Source organism: Myzus persicae, unplaced genomic scaffold (assembly GCF_001856785.1).
Source record: "Myzus persicae strain clone G006 unplaced genomic scaffold, MPER_G0061.0, whole genome shotgun sequence".
In the NCBI taxonomy this organism is placed as follows: Eukaryota; Metazoa; Arthropoda; class Insecta; order Hemiptera; family Aphididae; genus Myzus; species Myzus persicae.
Window position 1 is genome coordinate 704,633 of NW_019100468.1, and position 20,921 is coordinate 725,553.

The 20,921-nt window shown below is 29.6% G+C and overlaps 1 protein-coding gene and 1 non-coding gene across 2 annotated transcripts in view; one reads left to right on the forward strand and one right to left on the reverse strand.

Annotated features, from left to right (window-relative positions):
* LOC111043062 (hemicentin-1-like) overlaps positions 1–20,921 on the forward strand; it is a 327,805-nt gene that overhangs the window by 274,046 nt on the left and 32,838 nt on the right. The window contains exons 7-8 of the mRNA XM_022327891.1: positions 2,607–2,754; positions 13,607–13,737. Of these exons, the coding sequence (XP_022183583.1) occupies positions 2,607–2,754; positions 13,607–13,737 (279 nt within the window). The remainder of the gene's footprint in view (positions 1–2,606; positions 2,755–13,606; positions 13,738–20,921) is intronic.
* Trnav-cac lies at positions 16,866–16,938 on the reverse strand. Its single transcript has one exon. It is a non-coding gene; the product is annotated as a tRNA-Val (tRNA).

A 20,921-nucleotide genomic window follows, 5' to 3' on the forward strand; every position in this document is an offset into this window, starting at 1 on the left:
GCATCTACTCTTGTAGAAGCGTATGAGAGAAAGTGAACAAATCGTATATTATTATTCTAAAATTGTTAACCGGCGTGGTGTATAGGCAATTTTGGTACATCAGCGTGTGTTACCTATGAAACGGTATGTTGCTCTCTTTCGTTGACAATGATATACTACAACTGTACTAATATACCTGCTAAAATTATGCGAACCAACAGGTGCGAATATTGTTCAATACAGCGAATGACAGAAAGTTCACGAATTTCGACGGTACGATTTATGGATTTGGGTGTTATATCTTTACTATCATAAGCCATACTAAGAAACGCTATTTCAACGTTTAATGATTATTATTAAAAAAAAAAATTTACCCGGTTAGAAGGTAATAATAAACCAACAATTTGTTGGCTTTGTCTATCATCCAAGATGCCTTAATTAAATATGTTATTCATAGTTTGTAATACCATTATTCATTTTTTTTATTTTTGATAGAAAAAACAGATTGATCTAAATATAATTTACATTTCAGCTTCTGTATTACCACTATTTTAAGTGATCGAGGTAGTTACTTAGAAATGCCTGGTTTTATTCCAAAAAGTATAGGATAGTATGACATGGAAATATCTAACCAATAATAGTCGGTGTTGGATTAAATAACATAATTATTTAAAGTTAAAAGCAAACTAGAAAAAGAATTTTGAAAGAGGTTTAACATGCTGCGAAAACTTTTAAATTGAGTCATAATAATATAATGCCCATATATTATATAAGCTGCTTGTTGAATAGATGCGGGTGATGACGTATTTACGCATATATATCATATTATATTATGTAAGCACGTAAAACTTAGTCTGGTTATGATGTCGATGGGAAACCATATACCTTACAATTTGCTTTAGATCTGTTAAATTACAATAGTTGGCTTGGAGATATACCGACTCATACCGATGATATAATGCCGTTCGTTTTTATTCGATGTTGATATCTGTGCGAAACATCCCTTTCACTACTATATTTCTCGAAAATTTAATTGAGTTGGTATGGTAAAATATAATGTGGGTGTATTTGTGTCTTGTGAAAGTATTGTTCGAAGATATTGTCGTTCTTTTTTTTTATCAATATTAAATGTTATAGTACATAAATATTTAAGTAAATATAACTAAAATAAAAATAAATAAATAATAATGTTGAATAAAAAATCAATTTATTTTCAACAAACACCGTTCTTATAATAAAAAAAAAACAATAGTATAAATTGAATAGTATCTATTTATTGAAGTGTGTTTAATTTAGCATGGAAGTCGTTCTTCGAAAAGGCGTATCGTAACAATTATACACAATCCTCAATATGTATTGATGTTGTTTGTGTATCAAATACCTTTTAAATTAAGGGCTTTAGAGAAAAAAAATTTCAATCGAAATATATTTACTTGTTTTATAGAATCCAATAAGTATATATATATATATATTATACTCAAATCCCTTCGACAAATATAATATTAAAATATTATTAAAACGTATTTTCTGTATGCGTTGTACACGACCATTGAACGTTATAAATATTTTATATCGCACATAAAAAGGTTATCAATTTCGATGTTAATTATTGTATAAGTCATAAAACACTAAATAATTGCAAATAGACGAATGGGTATCGTGAAAATTAATTAATTGTATGCTGTGGATTCTGATTGTCACTGCAATTACTGGACAAGTTTCTTTCACTAATAAAACCCCATTGTATTATAATCTTAATTCTGAAAATAAAACTTCTCTCGTGATTTACCAATTTACCCAGCCATTAGATCGGTATGTTTCGTTGAAAATGAAACAGATCCAGGAAAAGGTGCAGATGAGCTGATAGACAGAAAATGCATCACAAGTGTTTCATCTTCATGAATTTAATTAAAATTTAACCAGTGATGTAACTTGTAATAGCTGGACGGGGTAAGATCGTCTGAAGAGACATAAAAAAAAAGTCGAAATCCGTCTATTGACAGCAATAGTCTAGACACCAAACCGAGACACATTCTGGGCTCTAAGGGCTTATGTATTATAGAAGATAAGATATTGTAGTTACATTTTTAGACATGACATAAGCTTGGACATAAGTCTTTACCCGATGACAATAAGCGTAGTGTAACCCGGGGCTTGAATCATTTTTCGATACATAAAATGCACACACACACACACACACACACACACACACACACACACACACACACACACACACACACACATTATTACTCATAGGTTAGGTAAAACTATGATATAATATTATAACAAACATTTAAAACTATTTTTTTTTTTTGCTGAGCACAACGTCTGTAATTATTATAGTATTTTCATATTTTAATCCCCTATATAAAGTACGATGGATAAAATATAATTGGAAATCGTAATATTTGCACATGTCTTTTTAATCATCTCGATTTTTTTTAATTATTTGCTATGCAATATTTGTCACGAACTAAATATGTGTATGTGTGTAATATGTATATATTATTTTATAATATTAATATTATATAATGTTTATGTTATACCCATCCAGTCCTATTATGACGTGGTCTTACCAAAGTATATTGCATTGTGTGTAATGCGATCTGTCATTGTTTGTGTTTCAGCAAGACGATGTCAAAGAAAATGTTACATCCAGTGAGATGACGTTCGTGCCCACAACAGACGACAACGGAAAGTCGATAACCTGTAGAGCGGAAAATCCTCAAGTACCTAAGATGGCGCTTGAAGACAATTTTATACTGAAAGTCGTCTGTGAGTTACCTTATATTGTTTTTTAATTTTATTTACAAGCACGTTTCACCTCATAATATTATGTATAGGTACTACATTTATAGTGTAAATATATGAATGCCATAAACTATTAATATTATAGGTATATAATTTACTGAAAATTAAAACATATTATATTATACACATATTTGATATGACAAGGTAATAGTCTCAACACGTCTATTCCGGTTTCTTAGTAGTAAGCTATTTAATGGTGATACATGTCATAGTGTTATGGTAAATTAATTATTATCATCGCAGCAAATCAGGTTTGATCTTCGTGTAGCGTTCTGTGAACTACCAAACTGTCAGATATGAGTCAAAATTAATTACGAATTTCAATCAATTAGTTATTTCGTGGTGATGATTGGTAATAAATGTTCAGAATTTGTAATTTTAAAAACATTAACATCATGTTATCTTTCTTGCTGCTGGAAAAAAAATTCCATGAAATTAGATAAGATTTTTTGATCGATGAGACATTTTAAAAATATTTTTTATCTAAAATAATTGTGCATTTGAAAACTTAGGCGAGGTCACAAAATAAATCTAAAAAATGTTATTTATCTTGAATAGCTACATTATTATAACATTTTAAAACTTTTACTAATATCGTTGTATTTCTGTTCTAAAAATAAATAAAAAAATACAAACGTGGAGCATTTTTTTTTACTTTCAATAGTTTGTTTTCTAAAATTTACTGCGGTAGTTATAATAGAAAGATCGCATAAATATATTACTGCTTTAATGAAAATTGTATAATACATATTATACATACTTATTGTAGCTCACAATATTAATACAGTAATATGACATACACAATTATCTGATAAAGTAATGAAAAAAATATATATAATTGACAGTAATTTGATACGTAACTCTTTTATAATTTTAAAATAACTTGAAATTACAGAGAGGGAATGTACTCGGTAGTACCACAAGACAAACGATTTATATTTAGACAAACAGTCCTATGATCGATGGATTTTTTGAATTATATTGGCACTTTTTATACCTTGTAGTTTGTAGAAACTTGGTATAAATTACTATTATAGTAGTATTACATATATTATAAAAAAAAAAAATCACTCGTAAAAAACTTTTTTAGATGTGGTGTTATAGTGTGTAACAATATGCATAAGACAAAAATTAGTTTAACAAATATTAGAACAATACAATTTACAATGGTCAATGATATAGTATATAAAAAATACAATTGTAATGATTCGGTATTCATGTGATACTTTAAGCGAAATAATAGCGCAATGCAATATGTTCTTTGGAGAGATCATACCAGAGAGAAAAGGAAAAGGACGACGAATCAAGAATCAATTTCGTATCACAAACCCGGAAGGGCTTTGATCAAAAATATGTAGATATTAAAATGAAAATAGAAGACAGAAAGAATTTGGAGGAGTAGACAGAAAGACTAATACAAATGAGAACAGAGTATACTATATAAACATTTTTTATTTGGGTACTCATAAATATTATATTTCTTCGAATTGATACTAAACGGTTCCTATTTGAAAACAATTTATTAGGTACAGAAAAAAAATGTATAACATATAGACCCCGTGCTTTCATATATCTAAGTTATAATCGATAATTTAGGGTATTGAAGTGATTTTTTTTTTAATAGGATGAAGGGTGAAACCCTAACTATACCCCTCTAAATACCCCATCGCAATAACCTATTATATATTATATTGATGTTTAAACGACGTTTCTGTCAGAGTGGATATAGAAAGGAGTTTATTATACGAATAATTACCCGTTAATACGTATTTGCACAACGAAATTAAAACGTGACCAGAATTCGAAGGAGGGTCTAAATTTATATAAAATTATATCGGCCATGAAAGAGAAAGAGAAATATTTATAGGTGATTATATGCATATAGATAGATAGAGGGAGAGATAGAGAAAGTAAGCAAAGTAGAATCAGTACACGAATTGTAATTTTCTCCAAGTATACACTGATATATATTTTTTTGAAATATTTTTAATTTTATCATTTTTTTCAAATACTTATTTAGGGATTTAACAATTTTAACATTAAAATAAGGAACCGGCGAAAAAATATTGACTAATTTACAAAATAAATGTTATTTTTTCATGCCATATTGTTGATTAGTGATATTCTACAAAATAACAAGTTAATTTAAAAATTAATGAAACACAAAGAACCTATATAGTCTATAGGTCGAGTATTAATTATTATTATTATACGTTAACCCGTAATTGCACACATCAATATCATGAACTATTTTAGAGTGTTAAATCAATAGTACTATTTAATTTTTATTAAAGTCATGAATTCGTCAGTTGCCGTACATGTCACTCATATGCTATTAATAAACTATAAACATTATATTTTATAGTTTGTGTCAAATCTTATAAATACCAACCTACCTTCTATAATGGGTATAAAAATAATTGCAATAATTAGTTAATGCATAATGATCAGCATTTGTTATTTTCTTTATATACTCGTACATTATTAATATGACATTCAGTGAGTAGTGTACAAGGAGATGGATAAATCGTATATTTGCACTTTAACGAAGTGTATTCTCCAAAAATCAATTTTTTTCCGTAACTAGCTTATAAAAAGGATAATTGGACTTTTTTTTACCCTTTTGATCCAGACGAAACTTAAATATTAAATAAATCCTAGAACGCAAGTGGTATGCACCGATTTTTGGACATAGCCCCAAATTTCAGGACACTCTAGTGTTAGGGTTATTTTCTTTGACTGAACAAAAGGTAGAATTGTCTGAATATGATATCGACTACACCTGAAATAGCAATTTGTGACGGTTACACATTATTGAACTAAACAAAAAAATATACAACCACTGGCATTAAATTATATAATCTAAAATTATTTAAAATCCATAATAATCGTTACCCAAACATGATTTAAGTAAAATTAAAAAAGTACGATTTACAACGCACAGAAAAATATTTTTAGCACGACTACCGTGAATATTATATAATTGCAGCTAACGTGTTTTTTTACACTTATACAAAATAGGTGTATATGGTTTCGGGGTGAATAACTTTAAAAAGTTTTTCGATTTGTTTTACTTTCAAACGCGTACATAAACTTTTGGAAGGTGGGTACATAATATAGCGACGTGCTGTTATTTTATATTTGGATTTAAACGTTCAGTTTATTTTAAATTATTTATCAACGGTAATATATTTATATTTTTTAAATATCTACATTGACTAATTCGGGTTAACTCGTGGTGAACATAATTAATACAACATTTCGTTTAATCATGATATGAAGGTACACATGTGCACATGTCGTGTTTGTTTAGCAAAATGAATTACGTATAGTAACTACCCATATATGGATATATGGCTATATAGTATATGATAATATTATGTAAATGTTTTATAAGTACGCAATTTATATTAAATTTAATTGATCATAAAAAGTGATACGTACATTAAATGATGATTATTTATCACGAACATAAATAAATTTACAATTTTTAGTAACAATTTGTCATTTACAATTTTAACAAACCAAAAAAAATATATGTATATGTGTATATGTGTATAAATATATATATATATTCACTATGAGTAATTATGTTTTGTTTGTATCTAATTTAAACGATAATAATTACATTATGAAATCCCACCATTGCGTGTTAATAATGATTTTTAGTGTTTTCAGATTTATGCTTAATAATATATTATATAGTATAGTTTATAATTAATATCATATAAATTAATTAAATACAAATTTATAAACAAAAAAATAAACGTAAATATGCAATACTATTGAGATACCTTCTACTTATATTGTTATAATAAATAATAATATGCTTAAAAAAATATTAGTATTATCATAGTGAAAACTAATATTATGTAAAAAACAAAAATTGTCAGTTGTCAGCAAATTGCTGCCGAGGCTTATTTGTAGTAAAAAATACAACAAATAATAAACTTCATAACGTTTTCTTAATAGTAGAATAGAGCTTAAAAATGTCTATGTAGATTTTTCTATGTTTACTACAAAAAGGAAAAATAAATATATATGCTGTTCAGTTTACACTATTTAGAGCGCTTACATAACAGCCAAGGCAATAATCATAAAAAAACATACAGTACTAAAAAATCTGACAAAGAATCTAAAATGGTCCATTAAGGTTATTCTTACCGATATAAATATAAAAAATACTAAAATATCTGAAGTTAAATATATTTCTAATGGTTGTAATTCGACCTTGCTTAATAATAATTTATACGAATTAGGAAAATATATTCGTGGAAATGAAAAATATGAAATTACAATCGTATTCTTCTGGATCGCAATGTAATTATACGCATTTTTAGAATAAATGCGCATCTCAGAGATATTTAGTATGCTATAATTAAAAGCTTAGCATATTTGTATTACTAAATTTCCAGAAGTATGTTTTCCGTCTTACAACAACTACTGTTATCGTTTATCTCGTTATCCCGTTACTAATGGCCTCGGTAACATTGTCCTTGTATATTATTATACCTCTACGTTATAGTGCTTGCCAACATTTCCGAAAAGGAACATAAACCACTACTCTAGTCAGAGAATTTTCCTCGGAAAGTTTCGCACAGTTTAACGGAATCGGTGTGACAGTGTCCAACTTTTTTGTGAATTCTCGATAAGTTCGTTTTCGTGAACATTTTAATTTTCACTCGAACCTACCGATTGTCTCACGAAAACTGTCGCGGCTTCACCCGGACTCATAGATTTTAATCGCAAAATCCAACGGCCTCAATCAAAATAAAATGGATAATGTCGTTTACTCATCGGACTGCGGTTTTCGTACCTAGGTAGGTTTGTCATTATGAAAGTCGAAATTTATACTATCGCTGTGGAAGTAAACGTCAAACATGTTGTATAGACGCCCGTGCACCGGCTGCTAATTAACTTTAAGCCGACCAACAAAATGGTTTTTTCCGCTGTTTATGCAGTCTTAAGCTGTTTTACGCGATTATTCGCATATTTATTATTATTCGGAGTCACTCCGTGCACATCGTTGTGGTTATCGTTAATTTTCGGCTTTCCACTAGGTACCCGTTTACCGGTTTATCGCCGCAGCACTGCAGCGCGATAAAAACAAATGTATAAAATGCAATAATGGACTTATGTCACAAACGGGCTTGTGACTGGGACGCCGAACTCAACTCAGTCGCCTCGTCGTTAGCACACACGCAATCGTTCGTCTGATGTGTTGCGGTATAATACTGCATGAGTATATAGGTAGTTATTACGTTTATCATGGACGTCATAATGTGAAAATATCTGTGCATAAAAATATAATTTTCATTTTGTAGACATCGTGTGATAACAATATCGAACTCGTCGATACTGAAACGGCGAAGTTTTATTACCAGGTATTTGACTCGTGCACATATTATCATTGGAATATAATACGCGCGCGATGCGTTAGGATAATTTAACCGGAGACCATACCTATACGATGCATTGCCGACCTATTTCATACATTATAGTTTATACGTACTAACCATTATTATTATAACCGATGGCCTGGATGCGATGTTTTTGGAATGGGTGTAGGAGATTATATATATATATATATATATATGTTATTTATAACTAGTGAATAATTAAAAAAGTGTTTATTTATAATTAAAATTAATTTATAATGTTGTTACTAAAGTGTGTGTAATAAGCACTTATTACTTCAACCGTAGTGTACGAGAGCATCTTTGTTTTCAATTTTCCATCTCTCGTGTATCAGGGGTAGCTTGTTTAATTGATTTTCTTAACACGAGCCTGGGTTATGTTTCATTTTTAAAAATAATACCGTACAATAATATCGTTATTCTAAAATTTAAAAATCATAAATAATAATTTTCAAACATGCACCGCGATAATATAATTATTATTAAACGATATGTAATACTATAAATCAAATGTGTAGGTACACCTACGAGTTTTGTTTTTACTAAGATAAATACCCATAGACTGCAGATATGGTGCCTAGAAGATAATTAATTTGAAAACCTAATACGCATTAACATGGAAAAAAACGACGTTGACTGCTGTCGTTGTTGGTTCATATACACTCCTCAGCGGTAACTGGTAAGCAGCAGGATAATGGAAATTCGTATTGAGCGTTCTGCTTTGCTTGTAAACGTCGCCCGTCGGTAGTTGATAATAAGACGTGGCATGATATTCTGTTTAAGGATGTTTTATTATTGATACCTATATATACTGCGACCACATCCTGTTCGAGTGTTATATAGCCACAATCGGTTTAAAAAAAATCAATGACTATAGTATATTAATATGTCTCGTTCGAGACGTTTTCCTGTCGTGCGCGATGTTCGCTCGATCCTCCGTGAAAAATTATTTTTAATAATAATAATAATAATAATAATATTCACTCACCGGTGTTGTGAGTCGGTCGTCAAGTATGTGCATACTGCATATTATATTATGTACATCACGCGTACTTCTTCCGAGTGTAAATGTATATGTATATATTGTGTATGTATATATGTAATATTATTTATGCACACGGGCACCTATCACGTCGAACGGGTTATAAGTGCGTCGCGTACACCCGAGCGCGAAGCATTATGATGTCGATGAAGTTTTTTCTCTCGTCTGTTCTCAATTTTTTTTCTCCATTTTGCTCAAAGCAAAATTTACACTCATACACCTACCTATGATATGTGCCTATATAATAATAATGCGTTCGACGTTTTCACTCAAAACTGTCACATCTGCCGACGGTAGTAATATATTATTATTATTACCCATATCGTAAAGCGCTTCGTGAAAAACGCGCACACAATTTATATAATGTACGATATTATACACAATATACACTGCACCCGGGAGATTGATGGAATAACGCGATCAGTGCTTATATTATAATGTGCATGGAACAGTATACTGTATAATAAAGTAAGTTGTTGTAGTGTTGTAGTATCGACGACCTTTATGTTCCATATATATTCATGCCCTCTCCGAGTCGATCCGGCGCTAAACTTTGCAGGTTAATACTCCGCAGCAGAAAATAGCAATGCCTATACGTATTTTAAGTAAGTACGAGGTATTACGTATTTTATGCGACCTATATGTATAATATTATGATCGAACGATTATCGTATAGGTGTATAATGTAGTGCTATAAAGTTTTAAAAATAAACAATCTGTTTTATGAATAATCCTTGAACACGGTTTGCGATCATTTTCTGTCGATTATCAACTAAATTATCATTACTGTTTCATATTAAAATTAAAACTATAGACACCTACTCCGTGGCTCACAAAGCACTTCCTGCGTCTTAATTATTTTCAAACATAATTTTGAATTATTAAAGTATCCGCAAAGACATGCAATTATAAGATTTGGTGGAAATAATTTTGTTTAAGTTTGTGGTGGTAGGCGATCGTATCGAAGCTCGGGAAAATCTTTGCGAGCATTTCAGTAGTCTTCGATTACAGTTAGTAGGTAGTAAATGCTTTTTTAATTACGATAGTTTAATTTCATTAACCGTATATCATATATCATTACTCACATATCATTCAACTGCGGTCATCATTATGTGCATTTGCGTACGTAGTATATAGGTATAAAACAGAATAGGAATTTATCGTGAATCAATACGTATCCATGCGATAATATACATACTATTTTAATATAAAATCTCTTGGATTGGTAAACATTATTCTGCCTCGAGCAGTTACTACTTTTACTAATCACGATACACCGCTGTGCATTTTACAGCGTTACGATAAAAATATTATGGATATAACAGGCACCTATAGGCAGGTATATTATATTCTTATGTTGCACTTCAGACGATCGGTCGTGTGAGACACAACCACTGCATCGTCAAATTCTACGCAAACGCCGATCGAACATCATCGTTCACCGGGGTGCGGTGTTTGCCGTGATATCATTGTACCTATATAATAGTCATTACGATATTGAGCTTACCGAAAATAAGACGCACGCGTGGCCGTCGTTTATTCGGAGGGTGGTGATAAACAACTCGGGGAGACACGATGGAGATATTACGCGCGAAGGGGAAAAATAAGAAACTTTAAGCTCACACAGACAAATAACGCGATAAAAACGTTCATCAATCCTTTTGCCGAAGATTCTCCGCACAGGCGTAAAATATAACACACGCTGTTTGCGAGCACTCGTTTGCATATACACGCAGATATATAGACGGTTGTGCTTATATATTATGCGCAGGACTTATATATAGACACGCCGTCGATACTTTTTTAATGACGAGATTTTCGTCTCGCACATTACCGCCGCTCGAGCCTTCAATACACGTATTACGGGTATATTATGAATTGTGGTGCACACCGTGAATTTGTTGACGGCCATAAATTATGCACTGGCTACGAGTTTTATTTCAAAACTGTGGTCGTGTATCGAACGTATGACATTTAAAAATTGATGTTTGTAACAAAATTGCATTTTAATTCCATATCTATGACAATATAGTAATATGCGCTCTCTTAAAGAGTATGTTTTCTTACTGCAGGCATAGGTATAACCGCAATACCACAATGTTCATTAATTGCATAAACTATCTCCTATATATGGGGCCATGACGATTGTTGCGATGAGCGTGTTTCAAATCTATGATATTCGTAAAACAAGATTACATAATTACACGATGTTGTTCTTCGGATTTCTGAAAAACTAAATGAAATTTTGAATGAGTTATATAAACAATAAATTACTGCGTTTGGTCTAAGATGTGTTTAACTGTTTATAATATTATACTGTTAAAATGTGAATACCGAGTTTTTAAATCGTTTAAACCAATATAAAAACAACATAGGTTGGTGACTAGATATTTCACGATACCCTCAGATTCCAAAAAAGAGGGACGATGCTAGGAAGACTAAGATAACTGGGTATACTTATAAAACGTTTAATTAAATATTGTAACAATAAAATATACGACATCGCGGTGTAAGCATTATTCATTTGAATCAAATTATATACCTACAGAATTACATAATTATAAATAATATTATTATATAAAGTTTGCCCCCGTGGTAAACAAACAATAGAAATTATAAAAGCACCTAAAATAATAATTTTAAAATGAATTCAATTATTGCAGGACGATTTCGTTGCGTCTTTTAATTTTAACAATACTAATGTTAGCATAGCGGTATGTTAATTGAATATTATTACGATCTAGTTATTCGTTTGGAAAGTTTTTACTCCTCCATCAGTAATGGTACATTTATTTAGACTCCGAACAAATTCTGACATTTGTGTCTGTTCGTAAATGTACCACCCCTCTTCCATCGATGCTATTTTAAATTCATTCAGCGATCAATATATTATTATACTAAGTATGTGTAATATAATGACGTATGTTTATAACTAATATCATCAATTTTTATTTTTATGTGCAGCGTAGGTATAAATAACACATCGAAACTTTGGTGTCGAAAGTATATACTATTATAGTATACTAAGTTTATACTACTCCATTTATTTGAAAACTATACTTAATGAGCGAGAGGACGGTATAATATATAAAAATTATACCCTTCGTTTACATTTTCATAATAAATAATATACTATACACTCGTTTTTCTATTCGTAATAAATTATTATTTAATACAATTTAAAAGTTTACGTACTACGAAAAGTGCAAAACATTTTTCTTCAGTTATGGACTTCTAAGTATATAAAACTACACGGCCGGTCCTATTAAAATATTAGGTTTAACTTTTAGGTTATAAAAATATAATACATACTTAGTATATATCTGAGTCTTACTCTTCTTGCGCATATTCATAAAATATCATTAAATTATGTTTCTTTATTAAGGCACGTCTAGTGTAATATATTAAGCAATCAAATCACATAGCAGATATTATAAAACAATTATATCACGTTGACCTTCAACTACTGTTGTCGCTCGTCTATGTGGTTTTCTTATTTACAGCGTATCATTGAGTGGAAATATCCACAAAACAAGTATTTCTAATAAAATGAATTTAATGTTGTACCTGCCAATCAGGTAAAGTCACATTTTAATGCATTAGATAGTTAAGTGGTTGGAATACTATCAGACTGTATGTTATAATTATGCTTTTATGGCATACACTCAACTCGTGACGATCAAATATTATATCTATTATGATATGCAAAATAATTATTTTTCCTCTCCGTTTCTGATTATAAATGATAACAATTTTCCTTAGATAATACTTTATTATATTTTTACTGCGCGTGCCATCAACGTTGGAAATTAATTTATTATTTCTTGGTTTTTATTGGTGATATTTATCATTTTGACATCGTAAAATTTTTGGTAGGGCACATTATATAGGTAATATTATCGGGAGATAAAGGAGACAATAAAAAATAAAAATAAAATATATTAACTGATGATTTAAAAAAACGGGGAGTGGTGGTTTTGTATGCGATCGCTCTCATTGAAACTCCCCCCCCCTCTTCATTATTTCCTTTTTATAAGCAAATATTAATATTAAACAATAATATAAATGTAAGTAGATTAATATATCACTTAAATTATTTGACTTTACTATTTAAAAAGTTATAATATTATACATAGCATTAAATAAATCAATATTAAAAAAAAAAAAAACACCCACCTTTATACCTTAACTCACTCTAAAAGTGTGGCTCTTATTTTAAGGAAAAACACGGTCTTTAAAAATACCTGAGAATTTCAAATATCATAGTTTGATTGATTCGTATGTAATTTAAAATCTGGACAACCGTGTGTGTCTTATTATCATGATACTTATGCACGTGACGTGTTGTGTGTTTCAGTCGCTCCGATCGTTTCGCTCCGGCTTGGAAACTCGATCGACCCGAACGGCATCAAAGAGGGAGACGACGTGTACTTCGATTGTCACGTGAAAGCAAACCCGCCTTCGACGAAGCTCACTTGGTATCACAACGTAAGTGTATCCTACCTTATTTATACGTCAATTTACAATTGCGTGTGTGTGTGTGTGTGTGTGTGTGTGTGTGTGTGTGGGTGTGGGTGTGTGTGGGTGTGTGTGTGTGTGTGTGTGCTTAATGCTTATATATACTCAAGTTGTGTCTACATACAACATACGTTATACATGCCTCCCTCTATATACGTATTTTGTTGAATTGAGTATCGCACGAACGTAAGTATTGTTAACCATACGTATCGGGGAGTCTACAGTGATGGGATGAGGAGAACAAACTAAAAAAAAAAAAGAGTGGGGGTAGATAGTTTGAGTCGCGTTCGAAATAAATCTCCGAATCAGCGGCTTGAGAGCAAAAATAGGAAGACGTACCTATATATAATACATGATACACGACTTTCTATTTATCAAATAAAAAAAAAAAAAAAAAACAGATCGTTTGTAATTTCGCATAGTAGTTTCGTGTATATAATATATTTACGTATTTGTTCGAACTGCTTAAAAGCGTTCGTAAACACCGCGCGTGTTTTATACCTATAGCCCCCTGGGAAAGCTGCAAATGCCAGACACAAATTTGTAAACGTAAAGAAACCTTTTTTTGACGGTCTCAATCCAATTCATTTTTTACGTTCTAATTTATTATGACACGAAGAAACGGTCTCTTCTTTTTCTTATATATTTAAAATAATTACAATTTTCTCCATTTTTTTTTTTTGCGTCCTCCTGAAATGTAATTAACTACAAAGATTTGCATACATTTACAGTGCTATCTGTTTTTCGCATCAAATTAAACCAAATTAATATAATGTTATTATATAAAGCACCGTCCCGTGAAATACTTTCAGATGTTTTTACACAAAATATAGTAATTACAACAATAACAGACCTCATTAAATTAACACACAATTTACGCTTTTCGGATTAAACCATATCGTTAATAGCATGATACAGATGTCTGCATGATGTACAAGTTAAAGAATTAAAAACGAAACTTATTCGTACAATATATTAGGTACGTGAAATAATATGATGACACGCGGTATGATATAAAACATGTAAATAAGTTATTAATTATCTACTTAAATAAATAACACGGTGTACACACGCACAAACTTAAAATATAGTTTAATTTTGAGCTAAATTACTATCTGTCTTTTTGGGCTCGTTTTGATTTATATTTTATTTATAATAATGTACCTATACGTATGTACATAAGTAGTTTTTCATTATTTTCGGTATAGAAAATCTAAAACAGCTTTTGAAAGCTTTCTAAAAATTGAATATCTGTGCTCAAATCCAGGGCAATATGATTGTGTGATCAGTGTGAGCAAGATATGTTTACTTGTAAAATATAGATTTTTAATCAGTGCCGACACCACGTCAATTAAAATGAAAAAAAAAACACCCCCGATACACAGTACACAGTTTCCGATATTATTTAGGTGTTACGCCTGCACGTCATCTAGTAGTACTTAATGTTATTGAATGTACACGATAAAATGTAATTATCGTGTCAAAAATGTTTTGTAATATCAAGAACACAGAAATTCTCCATAGCAGGTAGGTAGGTGCAGCTTATACGCATAAAATATGAACAATACACATAATACTATAGACACATTTGACGTAGTCTTAACTTTTCCTTCTCGACTCCTCAAAACTCAATCAATCATACAATGTACGGCTGATGTAAAAAAACAATAATATTAACAAAACAATAAAATATTTTTCCATGGTACATAGTATGCAGTACCTATAGACCGTATAATAACCATGTTTTTTTTTCAGCGAAATTCACTGGAATTGTGACTTTCTTTTAGTTTTTACATTTTAATATCATCTAATGGTCTTCCGGGTTGCTCAATAATATTATGAATTTTATTTTCATCGCGTTATTTCGTTTTTGTACTAACGCGATGCCAGCCGAGTTTACGTAAATGTTGCAGCCATGTTCTACGTACTAAAAAGGAACAATATACAAAAACGTTATAATAATAATAAATAATAAATGTCGCAATAGGAATCAACACAGCAGTTCATGAGCCAACAATACCAAATTATTCAGAAAATTAATACCGTCCGAATTGTACTGGGAGAAGAAAAAATAGCAATTAGCTCCTGAAAATCAAAAGCAAAACTTTTTTTCCAAATGGATGAGTAAAGGGTGGAACTTTAATGATTGCGCAAAAAATAAAGTAATAATAATGATAATAAAAATCTCTAGACACTTTTAAATTGAAAAAAATTACTCAAGAACAAAAAAATAGTTTTAAAATAAATATTATTTTGACAGCAAATTATTAAAAAAAAAAAAACTCAACATTATTATTATAATAAATTAGGTTTAAAAGATGGATAAGAACTCGTAAAGTTCTCACTCTCCCGTTATTCACATGGCCGTTATAAATGTTCCGACTTCATCGTTGTATGAAACTTTTTACACGTGGGCAAGGTTCTTTTTAGTAATTTTCTACACTATTTTTAACAAAAACCGTATAAAGCAGAATGTGCTCTTTAAATATTATTAGCTCTCGTAGAGTTGACGGGAAAAAGTCCGAACCTTTTCACCGTGAAACATTTTCATTGACATCCTAAAAGTGTGCAAATTCGAGGGATGTTTTATCATTCTGGTCTAAAAAAAAATATTTTTCAGTTTTTACGCCTTTAATACACTTTTAAGTTTAGTCATCATTCATTTACTGTTTTTTAAAATCATTGGATAGTAGACGATTCATCAATCATCATTCATCAATATAAATAGGTGCATGTGCCTATACTTACTTAATTATACTATACACATTAAAACGTACCTGTAATAAATCATTAAAATTTGATCTGCTAAACACTAAACTATGTTTAACATAATATTATAAATTATTATAATGATGTATTAAAGTGTCAACAAAATTGTTGATTACCCAAATATAGTTGTACATATTATAATATTATACTATAACAAATAAGTTAATTTACATTATTGCATTGAGAATTCAGTTTTCAATTTTTTTTTAAACATCATCTGAACAACAAAACATTTATTACACGAATGACGAGAATGGCATTATAATAAAATAATAAAAACTATAAAAAAAACAACCCGAACAATGTTTTAAAAAAATATGCAAAAAAAATGTTTCCGCCCGGGATCGAACCGGGGACCTTGTGCGTGTGAAGCACACGTGATAACCACTACACTACGGAAACCGGATGGTGAATGTGGGAAATCCCAGTGTATATAAGAACAAGTAGGTATAATAATAGTACTATTATAATAATATAACGGCTATTTAGCAATAAATTAGGTACATGCTTGTCTACAAATAATTTCATGGTTTTGGTGTAATGATGGCTGGTAGATATCTATAAACCAACTCTACTATTTAGGTATACGATGTTTCGTTTAGATGAAATCGCAACTGTAATAATTGCTCATAAGATATTGTGTGAAATTTAATGAGATAAAATAATTATATTTGTGAATGATGGTTTTACCAGTAGAAGACATAAATGCTAAAACGAGATAAGAAAAAAATAATCGTACAAAAGCACCAAAATGCCAAATATTTAACCTGGGTGATCTTTTCTGTGATCGTCAGTTTTTGTGTTACCTATACAGCCTGTTATATTGCAAATTATATTGATCCTTGTTAGTAAGAAATTTCCTAAGATATAGGCTTAGTGAGAGTTATTTTTACAAAAAATTATTATTAGAAAATTAGCTTCAAGCCGGATTTTTATTTGTATTATAATATATAATGGATTATTGACGATTTTCAACACTTAGAAATACATATTAATATTGGTACAAATTGTACTTATTTCTGCACCTTTGAAATTTATGTTTAGCTTTTCATTTTTTGCATTATTTTCTTAATATAATTTAGGAAGAAATATCTGTAGGTAGCTATTATATCCGACGATATCGGAATTTTGGTCTGCCAGTTGGGAATTAAAAGTTTATTTTATTTAAAATCTTAACATTTTAAATACCTATCAGTTGTTATTATAAACACATGTGAATGGTATAAGTTAAAGTCATTATAATATATATAAGTGGTTAGGTTACGGTAATCTAACCTAATGTGTTAAGTAGGTAGATATATGCAATAGTTACGATGATATTAAATAACCAGTAAACTATTTATACCTATGTTCCCCATAAATAATAATAATAATAAACATTAGTATTCAATTTGATAATGAAATATAACGTAGGTACAATAATTAATATAATATTGTCAGAACCTAACCTAGCAGAAAAGCATTTAAAAAATACTACTTCATGTTTACTGTGGACATCGGATATAAATGTACAATTATAATTTCATTTATGAAAAACAAAATAATATTATTGATGTAGTAATGGCAATTTACGACGCATTATATTGTATGTTTGAGTATTTATTATTCTACACTATTTTGTTGTAATAAGTAATAACGCATAAATGTGATTTTGCGCCTATAACCTCCAAATTATAAATATATTGTTTTTCACGTATAATATGTCCATAATAAACATTAAATCGTCTTTTTAAATGTAGCCCTAAATTTATTGTGATTCGATTTTTTCAATAAAATAATAAATGGTATTATGTAGTTTTAGTTGAACTTAAATATTTGATTTGGAAAATCACATTGTGCAATGTGCCGTTATTGAGAATGTACAACTCAATAGTTGAATAATAAATACTCAATCATACACTCATACGTCATAAATTGCCGTATTGCAATTATATTATAATTATAGCTAAATATTTCGCTTAAATAAGTAGGTACTTGTAACTTTTAAGAGATATTAAACATAATTATAATAATAATAAAATTGAGACACTATACTCAATAATATTGTACTGCAGTTATAGACCATAACACTTTTTGTAGTTACCTATATACTTCTGTGCCAATAAACAGTAATAGCAGAGTAGTTATGCACGATAAATTACAATATTCAGATGAATAAACCCTTCTGGTATATGTATACATAATTATTATGCAACAAAAAATAATATAACATATTAACATGGCTCTCTTAGATCCGGTAGGTAATTAAATGTATCTGTACTACTCCAAACAAATACAATATTTAAAAATCTATTAACTCTATGGAGTTATACGTTTGTTTAATACTGAATAAATGTACATTATGTATTATTAAGCAATGTGTAATATTAATAAATACTATTATATTAGTTATAAGTTATTATTTCATTACCCTTCAGCCTCAATAGTTAATTAGCCAATTCGGTATGGTAAAATAAAATTGAAAAAATCAGGCAAGCTTAAATCAGTATAAGTAGGTTCGGACAAACGACATCATAGCTGTGTAATAAGTCTTACTTATTTGAAAAATAATGATTTTTTCCTGCATGAAGTGAATTCGTTGATATGATTTTCAGATTGAAAAATGTAATTCTAAGATGTTATAACATAAAAGAATTTAAACTATCCTGAATATAATCTTTTATCTTCGCGTCCAGTGAATAAAAAAAAAAAAATGAAAAATGATACATCTTTGCAGGTATTTGACAACATATTTATAATATAATGCATATCATAATAACCGCGAAGTGAAGATAGATATTTTTTCAATGTATAAACACTATATCTACTCAATGATTAAACTAATAAAATTAAAATAAACATTCTATGCCGGTGTTCTCGGTTGATGATTAATATCAATTAATTGTATTTTCAATTCAAACTAATGATACACTATGTTTATAGACTTATAGTTACCTCAACTACCTATATCACCTATGGAAGGCAATACATAATACAAGTATAGTAGTTTATAATGGAAATTCATATTTTCTTTAAATATTGAATATATTTTAAAAACCTCGGAAGAATATATGCTGTATAATTGTGGGTTCGGTGGCGATCAACAAAAAGTGGGGGGTGAAGGGACTAGTATCTTACTTATCGAAACCTAAATCCAATTTTTAGATGCAATTCTCAAAGCAGAAGATTTAAACATTTTTACTGCTCCATAAGGTGATAACAGAGACAACAAAAATTAATTTAAAAAACATCTCAGTATAAAACTAATATTTAAATTTTGCGCTTCGCTCAGTCGAAAATATAATTTGTAAAAATATGTTATCTATATTATGATTTTTTTTTATTTTAATTTCTCTCTCGAGGTCTGAAAACTTTCCTATTTAGATTTTTGCAGATACCTAATGAGAACGTAACCTTTATTTAAAAAAAAATTAAAAATTAAGAGAAATAAAACTATTGATTTTTTAATTAGGTGATATAAAATAATTATTAAATAAAGCGGATCTCACAAATGTAATAATCGTTAAAATACTCAAAAGTGTTGATTAAATGAAAATAAATCTAAAAATATTACACTCATAAACTGTAAGACTCAATATAATTCAAATGTTCAATGTTCATAAAACAATATAATTATTGGTCAAGATTTTTGATATATTGTAGTTAACAAGTATTATTAGTTAATAGTTAGAATGTTGATTTTACAATTATCATCCTTGTACAAATATTTATAATATTATAAAACTCAAAATGAAATTCTCATTTTATTAAAATATTTATATTGGCAACTATACCTATTGACGTTATAAAGTATAAAATGTGGCTTGGTGAGGCGCTGTTGTACGCTCAATCTGCGGCAACGCTCTGAGCGTACGTACCGGCCGTCGTTGCTAGCACTCGGATGGGTGACCATCCGGGGTTTATGGCAACATATCGTTGCCACCTATACAAACTTGTTCCAACCAACCGTGCCCCCCCCCCCACAGTACCAGGCTAATGACCTTAGTAGTTGAAGCCTTAATCGACAAAAAAAATATATATATATAAAATATAATGTAGTCTATTTTAATATTTGTTATTTTTGAAAATAATCGCTTTTACTGCTGTAGGTATCTTATAGTGTGAAACTTCAGAAATAATAGCTACATAGTATAATAAATAATCTTTGAACACTTATAATAATAAAACATAAAATAGTGTATTTATTTTTAGATTCGAAATATTTAAAAAAGTCAATTCGAGTTTATTCAGAAACATATTGGTTTATGATTATAATAAGCATCGTTTAGTAACGATCTCAAAACTTTAGCTTGCACTTCAACACTTGTATCCAAAAACGCGGTATCTTTTATTATTTTATCAAATAATAATAATGACACATCAGTACATCACTGTAATACCAATAT